Raw genomic sequence first — 17091 nt, forward strand, 5'->3', positions numbered from 1 at the left:
AATGTTTCAAGCAATCAGTTGGGTTATACATAAGTGTCGTAAGTAAACTATCTTTGTACATAATTCTAATGTAATCTACTATAATTAATAAACATGTTAAAAAGCCATCATTATTTTTGTTTTATCAAGTAGCCTATATGTTTAAGAGTAAATTAAAACAAATTTGAGCATTCTATCAGGTCTGAGACTCGAGATATTGCAATTCTTATAAAACGAAACATCCGTTAAAAAAAAAAAAAAAGAAAAGAAAAAAATACATATATATATTTTTTTCATAGAAAATATTAATATATTTTAATAGCATCATTTTTATCTTCAAATATGTATAATAAATAAACTTGCTGCAAAAATTCATGATGTTATCTAAAAGAGTTTTTAAGATAAGTAAATTTAAAGTTTTGAATACAAATTAAACTGACCATTTCCGAAGGTTCAGAAAACGCAAAACATAAAAACTAAAAATTTATTTAAAAAAAAACTGTAAGAGATGCAGCAAAAAAAATTGCAGGTGTTGTCAGGATGGTATTAGAACCATTTGAGCCAAATTTCATGAAAATCTAAGGAGGTGGGTGTAAAATTTATTTTTTATTGGGTGATTTGATATGGAATGACCCTTAAGCAAATAGTTCTGCGAGGCAGGTTTACATCATTCACAAGTGACACGGCTTGGCATGCACAATAAACAAATGTGGAGAAGAGTGTGGAGTAATCAGGTGCAACACAGGCTACTGAAGTGCTATGAAAAACCTGTACATTGCAGTTACAGTGGCACCTAGCAACTTCTGTGTGGGGGACCGAAGCTGGCTAGAAAAAGCTGACGTTTAGAACATTCAGCTTGTCCCCTTCACAGATACTATGTCAGAGGTGTAAGAAAAGGACTACAAATAAGGGACCCCAAAAGCTCAAGGCAAACAGTCATGTCACCATTCTGTCCGCATCAGAAACTAGAGAGAATGAGGATTGTCTAAGTTTCAGGCCAACCACAACTACCATTTGGTCATGAATTTTGATGGCCAGCCGGTCTGCTGAACAAACAGTCAGGCTCTGCTGTGTAAACGCACCATGGCCATGGTGAGACAGGTTTGAAACTTGATGCTATATGGGTACAGAGAGTGGGGCAGGGAGGTGACCAGCCTCCACTCTCACGGCCTCCCAAGACCGAGGCTGTCCTCAAGCACTGACTGAGCTGCCCTGGGTGGGTGAATTCAGCTGGTGAGGCTCTACTATGACCTTGGTTGTTGGCTGTTACCATTCCACACTCTACATTGTTACTAGGAGAAGCAGGTGAGAGACTAACCAGTTGCACTCCAGAAGGAAGGCACGGGGCCTCTGGCTAAGCCAACACACATTGCCAGCAATGCCGCCTGGCCCAGGACTCGAGCCATTATGTCATGAGGATTGAGCAGCTGGTGCTGCAGCAGCAAGTTCTTGCACTGGGCATTTGCACTGACACATGTACACATGCCACATCACTGTCACCTGGTTCAGCAGGGGTACTGTGTATTCTTTGGCAGAATATAAGTCAATGCCAAATTTGCTCCAGTGTGTTTACCCATATCTCGTCATTCTGGTGCATTTCGACCCATTGAGACCAGGGGGTCATAGCAAGTATTACCTGATGGGATCATCACTGTAACAAAGCTGAAGGGCAAACACTGTTGGATGACAAAACGTGGAGCAGCAGGTTGGTGACTGCAGTGCTGAACACAACATTCAGTAAGTGATGACATCATTCATGGTGACCACCAGGTGACTGGAGATGATTTTTATTGCATTACCTCCCACAGTAAAGGTAGTATGACGATGATTATTCAACGACAGGGATACTCAAAGGTTTGCGCTTCTTGGGTACCAAGAATGTTAACTATGCAGGATGAAAAGACGAGAAAAATAATTGTCTCGCAACTCTTGCAGCACTTCTGTTTGGAGGGGGAGTAGTTATTGGAAAAAATTCTGACTTGGACAAAACACACAAGTTAATTTTTTGAACCAGAGTCAAAGACACAGTCAAGGAAATGGCATTATAGAAGAATTGTGTAATTGGCAGTGAAAGTTAAGGCTACAGCATTCTGGGATGCAGAGGATGTGTTTATGGTTGATTTTTTGGGGCTAGGAATGCACAATAAGTTTTTCCAATACGTCAAAATATGTCAAAACTCTCAAACAGCTTAAAGCATGTCTTCAGCGAGTTTGCCCAACAAAAGGTATGGCAGATGTTATGTTTCATAACAGCACAAGACCACACGCCAGTCATCAAATCACTGAGAACTGGATAGGGAGTGTTGCCTCATCCCCCATACAGCCATGACCTGCCACTATCAGACTTCCATCTGTTCAGGCTGCTAAAAGAAGCTCATTATGGAATTCACTTTGAAGGTGAAGGTGAGGAGGCTGTGAAAACGTCTGTTGGTCAGTGGATTTGGAACCAGGACTGTGCGTTTTATCACACTGGATTACATGCCCTTGTCAAGATGGATGAAAATTGTGGAAGTGGAGAGAGATTATGTTGAGAAGTCATAAATTGTTTGTCAGTTTTATGGTTTTCAAACTGTGTAGTTGCATTTGAAATTCTTGACAAAAAAGGGACCCTCTTATTGGATGGTGTCAGTCTGTAAACTTCATGCAGACTGTTGTTTAAGGATCCTTGGATGTCTAATTCTGCACTCTTTGTACATATACCCTTTCCATTGATTTTTTTTTTGTTGTTAACAATTTGGACTTGCTCAAAAAGAACTTCCTACCCATTGTGTTAACACCAGATGGAAAACCACCTTGCACTTGGATAACACTCCTTCAGCTTGTACATGAAGACATAGACCGTTTTGTCTGTTCCGCTTTCAATAAGCTGTCAGTAGAACTGAAAAATTTGTGTGCTAATCCCCATATTTTCAAATTTGCATTGAAAAGCTTTCTTATTGAATATTTTTTTCATTGCGTACAAGAGTTTCTCACAGTAACTTGCACTGTAACATCCCGTTCATCGTGTACAAGTTACTATTGGAAAACTTATTTGAGTGTGATTTTTAACTTGTATTGTCTTGTTTTTTGTTTGTAAGCTTTGGTATCCACTTTCTTTGAATTATGTATTCATGATTACATAGCCAAGTACCTGTGGCTCACTAGTTGTTAGCACAGATGGGCCTAAGTAGGGAGATAAAGGAAGGTTACTACATAGTTTTTTAAGATATTTAGGATTCACATACAATGAAATGCATACAATGAAATGCAATGCAATATCTCAGAGTATTAGTCAGAGCTGTGGGTTACCTTGTGGGCTCTGATACAGATGAAATCTCACAGAAAATGATTTTTCTTTATCTGCTTCAGTTCCCTCAGCTTAATACAAGCAACTGAGTAAATGTATTCAGCAGATAAACTAGTCTAGACAATCAAAGAAACTAGTATAGTGTACTTAAAAATACAGTTGTTAGTATTCTATGTGGTACGTATGAGAATAGAACAAAATGGGATAACTGATGGAACAGCTAACGCATCGTGTCAAGAATATTGTGTGGCATATTGCAGTACCCACTTTCAAGCTGAGCCAAGGAGCAAAGTGTCAATAAGTCAAGAATTGGCAAGGGGGTGAGAAAGCAGAAGTTGCAGTCAGTAAATTTGGGGCTGACCAAGTTCAATTTTCCTTTTAATTCATGCTTACTGCCTCTGACGAGGTAACTTATTGAAACAGTGTACCTGTAATGTTCGAGTTCTAAATGTAGTAAAATGTAAGTTAATGCAGATAAGTAGGAAAAACAAACCCATAATGTTTGGACACAGCTTTAGTAGCATCCTGCTTGACACAGTCACGTCGTTTAAATATCTGGGTGTAACATTGTAAAGCAATATGAAATGCAATGAGCTTGTGGGGATTGTAATAGGAAAGGCAAATTGTCAACTTGGGGTTATTGGAAGAATTCTAAGAAAGTGAGATTCATCTGTAAAGGAGGTCACAAATAGGACACTATAAAGGAGGCCACGAATAGGACACTAGTGCAACATATTCTTGAGTAATGCTAGAGTGTTTGTGCTCCGTACCAGGTCGGTTTAAAGGAAGACATCAAAGCAGTTCAGAGGCAGGCTGCTAGATTTGTTAACAGTAGGTCAAACAACACGCAAGTGTTACAGAGATGCTTGGGAATTCAAATAGGAATCCTGGGAGGGAAGGCAACAGTCTTTTCGAGGAATACTATTGAGAAAATTTAGAGAACCAATTCTGTTACATCCAACATGCATTGTGCGTAAAGACCACAAATATAATGTATGAGAATTAGGGCTCTTACAGAGGGATATAGACAGTTTTTTTTCCCCTCATTCTGTTTGTGAGTGGACCACGAAAGGGAAGGACTAGTAGTGGTACAGGGTACCATCCACCATGTGCCATAAGGTGGATTGTGGAGTATCGCTGTAGACAAAGATGTAGATCATTCCAAAACCGAGAACATATAATCTGGAAAGCCAAATGCTTCCTTCTGGGATACATACACTTTGTGATCAAAAGTATCCAGACACCCCCCAAGCATTGTGCTGCCACCTACTGCCAGGTACTCCATAACAATGACCTCAGTAGTCATTAGACATTGTGAGAGAGCAGAATTGGGCACCCCACGGAATCATGGACTTCGAACATGGTCAGGTGATTGGGTTTCACTTGTGTCGTACATCTGGATGCGAGAATTCAACACTCCTAAATATCCCTAGGTCCACTGTTTCTGATGTGATAGTGAAGTGGAAACATGAAGGGACACATACAGCACAAAAGTGTACAGGCTGACGTCATCGGTTCACTGACAGAGACCACCAACAGTTGAAGAGGGTCGTAATGTGTAATAGCCAGACCATCACACAGGAATTCCAGACTGCATCAGGATCCATTGCAAGTACTATGACAGTTAGGTGGGAGGTGAGAAAACTTGTATTTCATGGTTGAGTGACTGCTCATAAGCCACACATCACGCCGGTAAATGCCAAATGATACCTCACTTGGTGTACGGAGCATAAACACTGGACAATTGGACAGTGGAAAAATGTTGTGTGGAGTGACAAATCACAGTACACAATGTGGCGATCCGTTGGCAGGGTACGAGTGTGGCGAATGCCCAGTGAATGTCATCTGCCAACGTGTGTAGTGCCAACAGTAAAATTTGGAGGCGGTGGTGTTATCATGTGGTCATGTATTTCATGGAGGGGGCTTGCACCCCTTGTTGTTTTGCATGGCACTATCACAGCACAGGCCTACGTTGATATTTTAAGCATCTTTTTGCTTCCCACTGTTGAAGAGCAATTCGGGGATGGCGATTGCATCTTTCAATGTGATTGAGCACCTGTTCATAATGCACGGCCTATGGTGGAGTGATTACACGACAATAACGTCCCTGTAATGGACTGGCCTCCACAGAGTCTTGACCTGAATCCTATTGAACACCTTTGGGATGTTTTGGAACACCAACTTTGTGCCAGGCCTCAACGACCAACATCAATACCTCTCCTCAGTGCTGCACTCCATGAAGATTGGGCTGCCATTCCCCAAGAAACCGTCCAGCACCTGATTGAATGTATGCCTGTTAGAGTGGAAGCTGTCATCCAGACTAAGGCTGGACCAGTTGAATTCCAGCATTATCGGGAGGGTGCCACAAACTTGTAAGTCATTTTCAGCCAGGTGTCCAGATCCTTTTGATTTCTATTTTATTTTTATTTAAACGTCAGTTTCCCTAGGACCAAATTGAGGAGCAAATCTCCAAGGTCATGGAACATGTCAGAACATGAAATTATAACACAAAAGTAATAACAGATAAAAATAAAATGTTTATTAACACAAAAAAAGCCAAGCCATAAGTTTAAGTAAACACAATCAACAATACAACAAGAATCAGACTCATTTTTCAAGGAACTCCTCGACAGAATAGAAAGAGTGACCCATGAGGAAACTCTTCAGTTTTGATTTGAAAGCGCGTGGATTACTGCATCCTTTAAGAATGGAAAGAGTTACCCCAAAATATAATACCACATGACATAAGTGAATGAAAATAAGCAAAGTAGACTAAGTTTTGTGTTGAACAATCACTCACATCAGATACTGTTCGAATAGTAAAAATGGCAGCATTAAGTCTTTGAACAGGATCCAAAACATGGGTTTTCCGCGACGGTGTACTATCTATCTGAACATCTAGAAATTTGAACTGTTCAGTTTCGCTTATCGTATGCCCATTCTGTGAAATTAAAACGTCAGGTTTTGTTGAATTGTGTGTTAGAAACTGTAAAAACTGAGTCTTGCTGTGATTTAGCATTAGTTTTTCTGCAAGCCATGAACTTCAGTCATGAATTGCACTGTTTGAAACCAAGCCACTACCAAGCTAGTGTCATCAGCAAACAGAAATATTTTAGAGTTACCCATAATGCTAGAGGGCATATCATTTATATAAATAAGGAACAGGAGTGGCCCCAATACTGATCCCTGGGGCACCCCCCCCCCCCTCCCCCCCACACACACTCTCCCACTTGACCATACCCCACTCAGAGCCCACATCAGCCATTTTCAACATTGTGAATAACGACCATTTGCTGTCCATTGCTAAAGTAAGAGGTGAACCAACTGTGAGCTACGCCCCGTATTCCGTAATGGTCCAACTTCTGGAGCAATATTTTGTGATCAACACAATCAAACGCCTTAGTTAAATCAAAAAATATGCCTAGTTTTCGAAACCTTTTGTTTAACCCATCCAGTAACTCACAGAGAAAAGAGAATATAGCATTTTCAGTTGTTAAATGACTTCTAAAGCCAAACTGTACTTTTGATAGCAAATCATGTGATATAAAATGATCAATTATCCTTACATACACAGCCTTTTCAATAACTTTAGCAAACACTGATGGCATAGAAATAGGTCTAAAATTGTCTACATTATCCCTCTCTCCATTTTTATAAAGTGGCTTTACTACTGACTATTTTAATCATTCAGGAAACTGACTATTCCTAAAGGAAAAATTACAAATTTGGTTAAATACAGGGTTAACATGTGCAGCACAGTATTTTAATATTCTGTTAGGCACTCCATCATATCCATGAGAGTCCTCAGTCTTCAATGATTTAATTATTGACTCGATTTCCCCCTTGTCTGTATCACAGAGGAGTATTTCAGACATCAATCTCGGAAAGGCATTTGCCAGGAAAGTTATATGATTCCCTGTAGAAACTAAATTTTTATTTAATTCATCAGCAATGCTCAGAAAATGATTGTTAAATACTGTACATATATCTGATTATCAGTAACAGAAATATTTTTACTACAGACTGACTTTATATCCTAGACCCTGTGCTGCTGACCAGACACTTCCTTCACAACTGACCATTGGTTTTAATTTTATCCTGTGAATTAGCTATTCTATTTGCATACCACATACTCTTTGCCTTGCTAATAACATTTTTAAGCACCTTAAAATACTGTTTGTAATGGACTACAGTAGCTTGATTATGATTACTTCTAACATTTTGATATAATTGCTGCTTTGTTTGATGTGATATCCTTATGCCACTAGTCAGCCACCTGGGCTGCCTATTACTGCTAGTACCCGTTTAGAACGTTCTAATGGAAAGCAACTCTCAAAGAGCATGAGAAATGTGTTAAGGAAAGCATTATATTTATCATCTATATTAGCGGCACTATCAACATCCTGCCACTCTTGTTCCTTGACAGGGTTTAAAAAAACTCTCTAATGCTGTTGGATCAACTTTCCTACATAGTTTGTAATTATAAGTGACATTTGTTTGAGTACAAAAACCTTTTAGTGTTAAAATTTGTGCATCATGGTCTGAAAGGCCATTCACCCCTTTACTAACAGAATGCCCATCTAGTAATGAAGAATGAATAAAAATAGTGTCTGTGGTTGTGCTACTGTTCCCCTGCACCCTAGTTGGAAAAAACACAGTCTGCATCAGAACATATGAATTTCGGAGAGCGACAAACATCATTTTTCTTGCACCATCATATACAAAATTTATATTTAAGTCACCACATATAACTAATTTCTGGTACTTCCTACAAAGTGAATCAAGAACCCTCTCTAGCCGAGCAGAAATGCTGTGAAATCAGAGTTAGGGGACCTATAAACAACAATAATTAGACGTTTCGGTTCACTAAATTCAACTGCTCATGCACAATATTCAAATATCTGTTCAGTGCAGTGCCGTGATACGTCTATGGACCCAAATGGAATACTGTTTTCATACATAGCCACTCCCCCACCCCACAAGGAACTCCTTGAAAAACAGCCAGCTAATCTGTATTGTGGTAAAGGAAGCCTCTGAATTGTCAAATTATTTGAGTGGCGCTCTGACATACCAATAATTTCAGAGTCAACATCTATAAGCAGTTTACTAACGTTATCTCTAATACCTCTTATATTTTGATGAAATATGCTAATTTCTTCTCTACTTGGAAACAAGACGTCCTCTGAAGGTGAATTCTTAGAGGGACTTCCTTTAAGCAGCTATACCTATCAGCTGACTTCAATCTAAAAAAAGGTGCAGCTCTAACACCATCTACTACAGGAATTCTTCCATTAGTGATCCCACCACCACCCACTACACTGTCACCTATAAGCTTTGCCAGCCTCCCCTTCAGATACCTGTTGAGGTGCAGGCCACGCCTAGTGTAACTTGATCTACTGATAGACCCAACTGGCACCACTGAAACGTGACCTGTGCCCTCTGCCATCAGCGCCCTCCCCAGCCCCACATTAACACGCCTAACAGCCACATTAAGATAAGGCCAATCATCACGCTGAAACAGTTGCACGAAATGCACATTAGTGCCACCAGTTTGAGTAGCCATCTTTACCAGGTCACCACCTACATCATATTCCCCGTCCCTATCGAGACTTTTCCCTGCTCCACCCGCTATCACTATCTGATCCTCCTCCGTAAAATCCGTAGTGTATAATGCACAGGACCATAAAAATATGGGGATTTTAATGAGGAGGAAGCTTTAACATTTTTCAGAATGTCTTGCTCAATCTCTTGTGTTTCATGAAAGACTAGCTGCAAGTGTTCCCATTATTACTATCATTGTATGTTCTAATTAAATATTGTCCAAAGAGTCCTTGGTGGATTATGGATAGTTTAAGTAGCAAAGGTAATGACTAGCTAAATAACCGAGAGACTGAGAACATGGCTAGCTTTCGGAGGAATCGTCCTCCAGAGCTGTGGAGGTGGTTAATTCTCCCAACGAGACAGCTCAACTGGAAGTCAAAAGCTAGCAACTTTCTCTGTATTGCTTATTGGTTATCAGTGGCACACCACCTCAACTTTTTGATGAATAGCCTTTAGCACGTAGACTGTTTATATTCAGATTAAACAATTCATCTGATATTGACTGCAACACCAAGGTTACGCATGACTGAAGCCATATTATGTACAAGATGAACACAAATGATTAAAATAACGGAACTGTACATGTGTTTAGAATTCAGTATGATGAGATGCTCCCGTATCCTGCAATCAGAACCAACTCCTAAATTTAGTATAGAATGAGAGAGTGATGTATCTCCCTCCGTGCAATGTTTTGAGAGTCTACAAAGAACCATCTGTTGTTGGGGATATACTGTGATGAGCAAGTTTCTAATCAAAAATATTCTGCCAAGTTCATTGGACAGCATGTCAGGTGAATATGCTTGCTGTGGCAGTAGTGCTACACTGCATTCTTTGAAGAAGGCTTGTGTAATCCACTCCAGTTCTGGCTGGTGTTATCTGGGTGAAATATAAATGTGGAGTTATCTGAAGGAAAGGGGGTGCCTCAACTTTTAAAAACTCTGTGTGTTTTTTTTTTTTTTTTTTTTTTTTTTTTTTTTTTCACATCACCATCAGTTTGTGAAAGTTGAGATGCTGTGCATTATTCAGTGGTGTCCAAGCTGTCACAGTTGGCATTTGTCAGCTCAACAAACACTCTGCTAGATTCTTCTCACCAAATCAGTTTCTAACATGTGTGGCTGTATCTGTAGCACAGCAACTATTGAAGAAGCAGCAGTTTTTTCTCTACATTACTGATTTAAGTATAAATAAATCAAGCACAAATATCATCAGGAAGCATAGTGATAACTTATTCTTAATACAGTTTATTACGTTTCTCGTAAGCTTTATTTCGATGCACTCCTTAATTACATTAGTTCTTTGTCTCAATGTACTCGCTTCAGAACCCTCTAATGTGTGTATAATTTTGGCCCCAAAGCTTTGGAGCATCCTGTATACTCTGGTAACTTTTGATACACATCTTATAGTGCCAGTGTTTCATAACCTTATTATTTTTATTGTAACAGTTATGTTCTTTGGATACAGTCTGTTGCTCAGTAATTCTTATAAACTGAGATGTACTCAGCATTACCTGTCCCATAGCGGCACTCACCTCCTCGCCCAGAAGTTCACGCTATCTGCTGTAAACATAAAGTGTGGGAAAATTTATTTTAGGGTGGTTGCAGCTAGTGTAATTCAATTAAGTTGACAGAGATATTGTTGACTAGTCATTTCCACTTTTCAAAGCTTGACTGTCCATACTTTAATGTGTGTGTGTGACAGATACCGTGTGGTGTTAACATCTAAGCTGACCGGGTTTTTGTGCTAGAGTAGACAGCATACTTTTTCGATGAAGTTTACGTTCAGACAAGAAGTAAACTTCGTAACTTACAACATACTTGGCTTGAGTCGTGGGTGTATTTAAGAAAGATGGGTGACTGTTTCTTGAAAATGTTTTGTGGTGTTTTTGAAAGATAGTTTGATTGTACATCTTTTGTGTAATATTTTTGTATTTCTGTTATATAAAAATACACAATGAATCCTTAAAAGTATCTAACATTTTGATATTAATTGGGTTATGGAAAACTGTCAGTTACATAATTCTTGTTAAACAGCTAAGAGCATTTTTTATTACTAATATCACTTAAAGCTGAATTTCAACATATAAAAACATCAAAAATACAAACTTTTAAATTTTTCTTTCAGTAGGAATTAAATACACTCTGTTTTGAGACCATTCACTTGTATAAAAATGCCAAGAATGTGTCCCATTATTTTAGGGATGTTTAATTAACACTATAATCATTTTCATTAGATCTTACAATCTCATTAATTATTACAGAAAAATATCAACTTTTGCAGTTAACTGTAATTGGTAAGAAAAGAAATGGTCCATTAGTATTTGCACAAAATACTAAGTACCCACTGCATTACCAGTGTATAATTAAGAGGTTGCTACTAAATGAAGGTTGTGTCAAGAGTTCTAAGCCTTGTTTCAGAAAAAGTATCTTCAGTAGAAGCATCAGTAATTAATTTTCGCTACAGTTACTTCAAAGGAACATATCAGTGTAAAAAATTTAAATATTCATTTATTCTTGAAGTGCTTTATCATTTGAGTGATAACTGTCTGAACGTTTCAAATTATTATTGCGTGGTTTTCATTTTGGTACTTTTAAAGCAACAGTGACTAGAGGACGATATTGCCATATGTAACATTTTACATTCTGTATTCGTGGTTGTGGGATACATTCTCTGCATATATTCCTTACATCATTCACATACAATAAAAGTTTCTATAGTACAGCACATTGCACAAACAACATTTTTTTAAAAAAAGAATAGGTCCTTATGTCTCATCGATCAGAGACGTTAGAACATGTCGGTCGAGAGTTCAATGTAGACTTTGCAGCTTGAACACAGCCAGGACCACATATTTTGTCACTTAATATGTCCAATACAGAACACGTTTATGATGTGGTGTCAGTGAAGAGCTGTAATAGATTTCTTGGATATACATAGTAAAGTGAGTTTTGTTATTTTTTATGTTCACCGTAAACTATAAACATATTGTAGTTTGAAAACTTCAAAAAGACATAAGCTTGTTAGTTTGAAAATTCGTTTGTTTGAGTTATGTGTCTAAGGAATGTTTGTGTTCATCTTTCTTCTGCCCATGAAATGAGCTGCTTTTGGAGAATGTTGCAAATACACTGCACTCCTGTTATTCTTGCTTTTTATGCTTTGTGACACTGCTGCTGTTTCCACGAGTACAGCATATCAGTGGTGTGGCTCCTATGCAGTATACCATAATGTAGATTTATCAGTGAGATAGTTTCTTGAAGATACATCTATAAAGCTGGCTACTATAGTTCATCAGTAATTCCACTCTTACAGTACTCAGCTGCAGTAAACATAATAAATATTTTAAAACTGTCCTACATATCATTTTCTGTAATTGTTAGCATGGTAAGATGTAAGACAAAGAACCTCTGTGGAGATCGGGGGATATTAGTGAAATTTCCGTTTGAGAGTGGGAAGGAGGCATTGACTCAGAAACTAGAAGAAGAAGAAGAAGAAGAAGAAGAAGGTGGATAAATGCAGTTTCATCAGAATGAATCATGAATGGTAGTGAAGTGAGAAGATTGTGCTGTCTACAGTTCTGTTTTTCTGCTTGCCTTTGCTTACACACTATGCTCCAGTATAATGGATTGGATTGTCTGAATTGTTTCTGAGATACTATTGGGTATCAACCCATATTTGGAGAATCAAATTCCCTCTCTGTAACAGACCAAAAACTGGATATATACTTTGAAGACTGAGCTTACGAGTGAGATCGTCAAATATATACACTTTGAAAGCAAGTTCCACCTCCATTCAGGTCTAGGGTGTTCACATGATCCCTGAAGAACTGGCTGCAAGAAATAAGATTGCAGTGAGACTATAGCAAGGCTTTGGGGTCGAAAAGAAAAAATAACTAATAGTCATCTTTATAGTATGCACTAAGTTAGGCTGTAGGCCACTTGACATGTTGTGCTCTGTGAGGAACCGAGCCAAGATATTTGTAGTGAGAGTCAAACATATTCATATATGCCTTCTCCTTAAAATCATGTGTTGTTTTCTGCCAGGAATAGTTCTGTTTACTTGTAAATTGTACTGAAGCATAATGACGGTTAACGTGGATATTGATTAAGTAAGTAATATTGGAACAACCTGCTTGTGTAGATTATATCATAGAGCAATGGCTTCCATGACGTGGAGGTGAGCTGTCCTTGTGGCTGTTGAAACTAATACATTGACTATCCTGGCTGTGGTTGTCAGAACTCTTAAGAAGCAGATGCTCGATTGCCAGTTTCCGATCTCTGGTTAAAAAAAACTACACAGGTTATTAAACCAAACAGAAGAAAATCTGCAGACAGGTGTCCTAGATGACACTCTCAACTTGCTTCAGAATGATGTGGTGAGAGGACGGCATCCAGCCGCGGAAACGTAATAGTAATGAGAAACGTGTGACGGTTGAGTGCCTGCCTTGTGTTAGCCTCAAAGTAGGAACTAGCGTCAGTAAAGACAGGGACCAGATGACTACGATCAACTGCCACGACACTGACTGCATGTTGTTAGTGTCGACTGATCAGAAATGAGCATTTTTAAACTTGCTCTGGTCGTATTTGGAAATAAAGCTAACTCTGAATGTTGGAGCAGGTCATGTATTTGCTGCATCCTCGGAATGGGCAGGTGGTGCACTGGAGCATCCAACCCACAAAGTCTCGGCGTGTCCAGGGAGAGACAGCAGTCTTCGTTCGTGTCGCAGCGCCCCCGCTCGGAGCTGCCCGCCTCCTCGGGCCGACCGGACTCAGCTCAGCCCAGCTCGGCCAGCACGGAGTTGAGGTCCTCCTGCAGCGTCAGCGACATCTCCTTCTGCTTGAACAGCTCGTCCTTGAGGCGGTCGATGTTGGCCTTGAGCAGGAAGTTGCCCTTCTTGAGGGCGGCCAGCGCGTTCTCGTGCCTCTTGGCCCTCTCCGTGAGGTTCTGCTTCCGCTTCTCTGGCGGCGCGTCGGGCGCCAGGTCTCCGTCGCTCTGCTCCTCCTCGGACTGCTCACTCTCAGACTCTGATTCGCTTTCCGTTTCGCTCTCCTCTTCCTCCTCCTCATCTTCGTCTTCCTCGTCGTCTTCTTCCTCCTGAAACGGAGAGCCAGGTTCAGTATCTCGGAGAAAATTGTGCGTTCGTACCTGGGTAATAATAAAATCTTTAGCAAAATAAGATTGATCTGCAGGAGTTGTTCCACTCAAAATATCTGTAACGCACTCACTGTAATATATAAGTATCAAATAATAAAAGAACATCAGTTGCTATTTTTCAATACCTATCAATATACTTGTGTATGTAAATCAATGCATCTTATTTTTTTAAAAGCACTGTTTGTAAAATGAATGCTGCAGCTAACTAACGCCATAGTTAACAAAGGGGCATTCAATTACGCGTGTTTAATTCGACGAATTTACTCGAGAGACTCCTGTGGCTGGGCAGACATCATAGGAGTTCCAAAATGTTCACTTTAGCTTGCCATCACCTCCTTTAAAGGCTCCACAGATGCCTACGATAAATGCTTTGATACACTGGTAACTATAATATGTTTACACACAAAAGTTTTTAATCTGTCACTTTACCGCAACTACCAAGAAATTGGAATTCAGAAAAATATAATCTTTGAAAAGCGTTCGACAAAAAATTTGAGACATATATGTCATGCAATTGGATTAGGAACTATAATAGCAACAAACTCTCACAACTTTGGCATCATCTCACATTTATGCAATATAAAATAGGGGTTTGCATTCATCATCAGTATTTCGCCTGAAACTAAGGTGGTGCAATCAGAGACTGTTGCTGTGAGGGCGTGTAAATGAAGGAGAAGGTGTTTCCGCCTTCTTTCAGGAAGTTAGTATTAGTCGCTCTTTACTTAGCGCGGTGGGAAATTTTGGAAATCTGTGATAAGATCGTAAGGAACCAAACTGCAGAGGTCGTCGGTCGCTAGGCTTACACACTACTTTAACTTACGGTAGGGACAACACACACACACACACACACACACACACACCCGGGGGAGGACTCGAACCTCCAACGGGCAACAGTGAGCAGTAACACATTGTTGCAACTTGCCACGTGTACATTCCAGCCAGCCACTGCTTATGTTATGCCACTGAGGCAGTCTTTGTCTGTGAAACACGTTTTCGAACATGTATCGTCAGCATGAACTTTCTGGTGAAGAAGTGCTATATTTCTTAGAGAATTCCGACGTTGAATTGGAAATTGACTTCACTGATGAAGATGATGATTATGTTCCTGACACAAGTGAAGATGAAGACATTGTGAACGATGGGCGATTAGTGGAGGAGGATTCAGATGCTGATATACGTCAGTCATCACCTCTTTCAACACAGCAGGTACAGTTGGAAGTGTGTACAAAGATAATTGCAAGGGATGGAACCGTGTGGCAAATTGGAAATTATTCATCTTCTGGAAGGCGGTCAGCTGTGAATGTTCTGAAGGAGAGAGGAGGTCCCACTGCTTATGCTTGCCAACGAGTAGACAGGTCTGTCATCAGTGCAGTCTTATTTTTGATGAAACACTGCTATGTCTCATGAAGAAATACACAGAATCAAATCCTCGAAAAGTACTAAAAAACAATGACTGGACTGTTTCACTCGAGGAATTGGAGAAACTGATAGCCATCATGTATGTTCGAGGTGTATTGTGCACAAAAGGTATGTCTGTGGATTATCTCTGGTCGCACTCTTGGGGGCCTGCTTTTATGAAGGATATTATGCCAAGGGACAGATTTCAGAAGCTTCTCAGATTTCTCTGTTTGGTGAAAAATCAACCCGGGCTGAATGCCTGGGAGCCAACAAATTCGCTCTAGTGTCTGAAATTTGAGGAAAGTTCATTGAAACAGTATTTGCGCTTACCACCCTGAGCTACGGTCGCAGGTTCGAATCCTGCCTCGGGCATGGATGTGTGTGATATCCTTAGGTTAGTTAGGTTTAAGTAGCTCTAAGTTCTAGGGGACTTATGACCACAGCAGTTGAGTCCCATAGTGCTCAGAACCATTTGAACCAATTACCACCCTGAACGAATATAACCATTGACTAGCAGCTGTTACCAAGCAAAGCAAAATGCAGGTTGATTCAATTCATGTCCAACAAACCAGACAAATATGGTCTCAAATTCTGGTTCGCTGTTGATGTAAGTACAAAGTAATGCTTTCCCATACCTCGGCATAGAGGACACACAGAGAGAGAGAAACAAACACTTGGTATGTCGTTCTTTGTCTCCTGGAGCCATTTGTAAATCAAGGAAGAAATGTGACCACAGACAACTTCTTTACGTCTCTTCAACTTGCTAAAAAATTCAAAAAAAGAAAACTTCATTAGTTGGTGCAATGAACAAGATCTGCCGTGAAATCCCCAATGAAGTAAGGAAGGCGAATGCTGAAATACACTCCAACACAATACTGCATAATAGTGGCAACACAGACTGTGCCTTACAGCACACCAAAGAAAGAAGAATAAAAATATCATTCTTCCGAGTACGCTGCATGCTGAAGCAGCAATAAGCAAGGAAGGAAAGAAAAAACCTGAAACCGGAACATTCTACAAAGCAACAAAGTACAGGGTGGACATCTTTGATCGAATGACCCGTAAATGTACTACGAAGGTTGCCTGTAAGAGATGGCCAATGCATGTCTTCTACAACATAGTGGACATGGCGGCAATAAATTTATGGGTCATCTACAACATTGTAACGAACAAGAAAATGGAAAGGAAGTAGTTCATACTTCAAGTGGCAAATCAACTCAAGGGAACGAAAGAGCAAGAACATCAGGCAGAGGAAGACAATATGGGACTGAAATTACCTAGAAAGCGGAGGAAATGCCAAATCAGCCTCTCTAAAGACAAAAAGACCAGCGAAAACTGTGTAAAGTGCCACAAAGCCGTATGCGAAAAATGTGCGCGTAAAACAGAAATCACCTGTGTTAAGTGCGTCTAACAGCTTCAAATGACTTGAGTGGAAAGTAATACAGAGCTGTTCGTAAAACACATGAGTAAAATGGAACAAAGATACTAAATGTGTCTAGAAGGTTGTATGAATAATTAATAAATTAAAATCTGTAGTTGAGAAACTTGTTAACAGTAGCAACAATAAATTTGTATAATACATTGTTGTTCAAATAAATTAGTTCAAAAATGGTTCAAATGGCTCTGAGCACTATGGGACTTAACTTCTGAGGTCATCAGTCCCCTAGAACTTAGAACTA

General features: G+C 39.7%; 2 protein-coding genes across 5 annotated transcripts in view; one reads left to right on the forward strand and one right to left on the reverse strand.

Annotated features, from left to right (window-relative positions):
- The window catches only part of LOC126101165 (trichoplein keratin filament-binding protein), a 796043-nt gene that overhangs the window by 24275 nt on the left and 754677 nt on the right, over positions 1 to 17091 (forward strand). The gene's annotated exons all lie outside the window — the stretch shown is intronic.
- The window catches only part of LOC126101164 (trichohyalin-like), a 223276-nt gene continuing 217067 nt past the window's right edge, over positions 10883 to 17091 (reverse strand). Inside the window, exon 11 of the mRNA XM_049911859.1 lies at positions 10883 to 13954. Within this exon, the coding sequence (XP_049767816.1) occupies positions 13634 to 13954 (321 nt within the window). The 3' untranslated portion in view covers positions 10883 to 13633. The remainder of the gene's footprint in view (positions 13955 to 17091) is intronic.

The sequence above is a fragment of the Schistocerca cancellata genome, chromosome 9, assembly GCF_023864275.1.
Source record: "Schistocerca cancellata isolate TAMUIC-IGC-003103 chromosome 9, iqSchCanc2.1, whole genome shotgun sequence".
Lineage (NCBI taxonomy): Eukaryota > Metazoa > Arthropoda > Insecta > Orthoptera > Acrididae > Schistocerca > Schistocerca cancellata.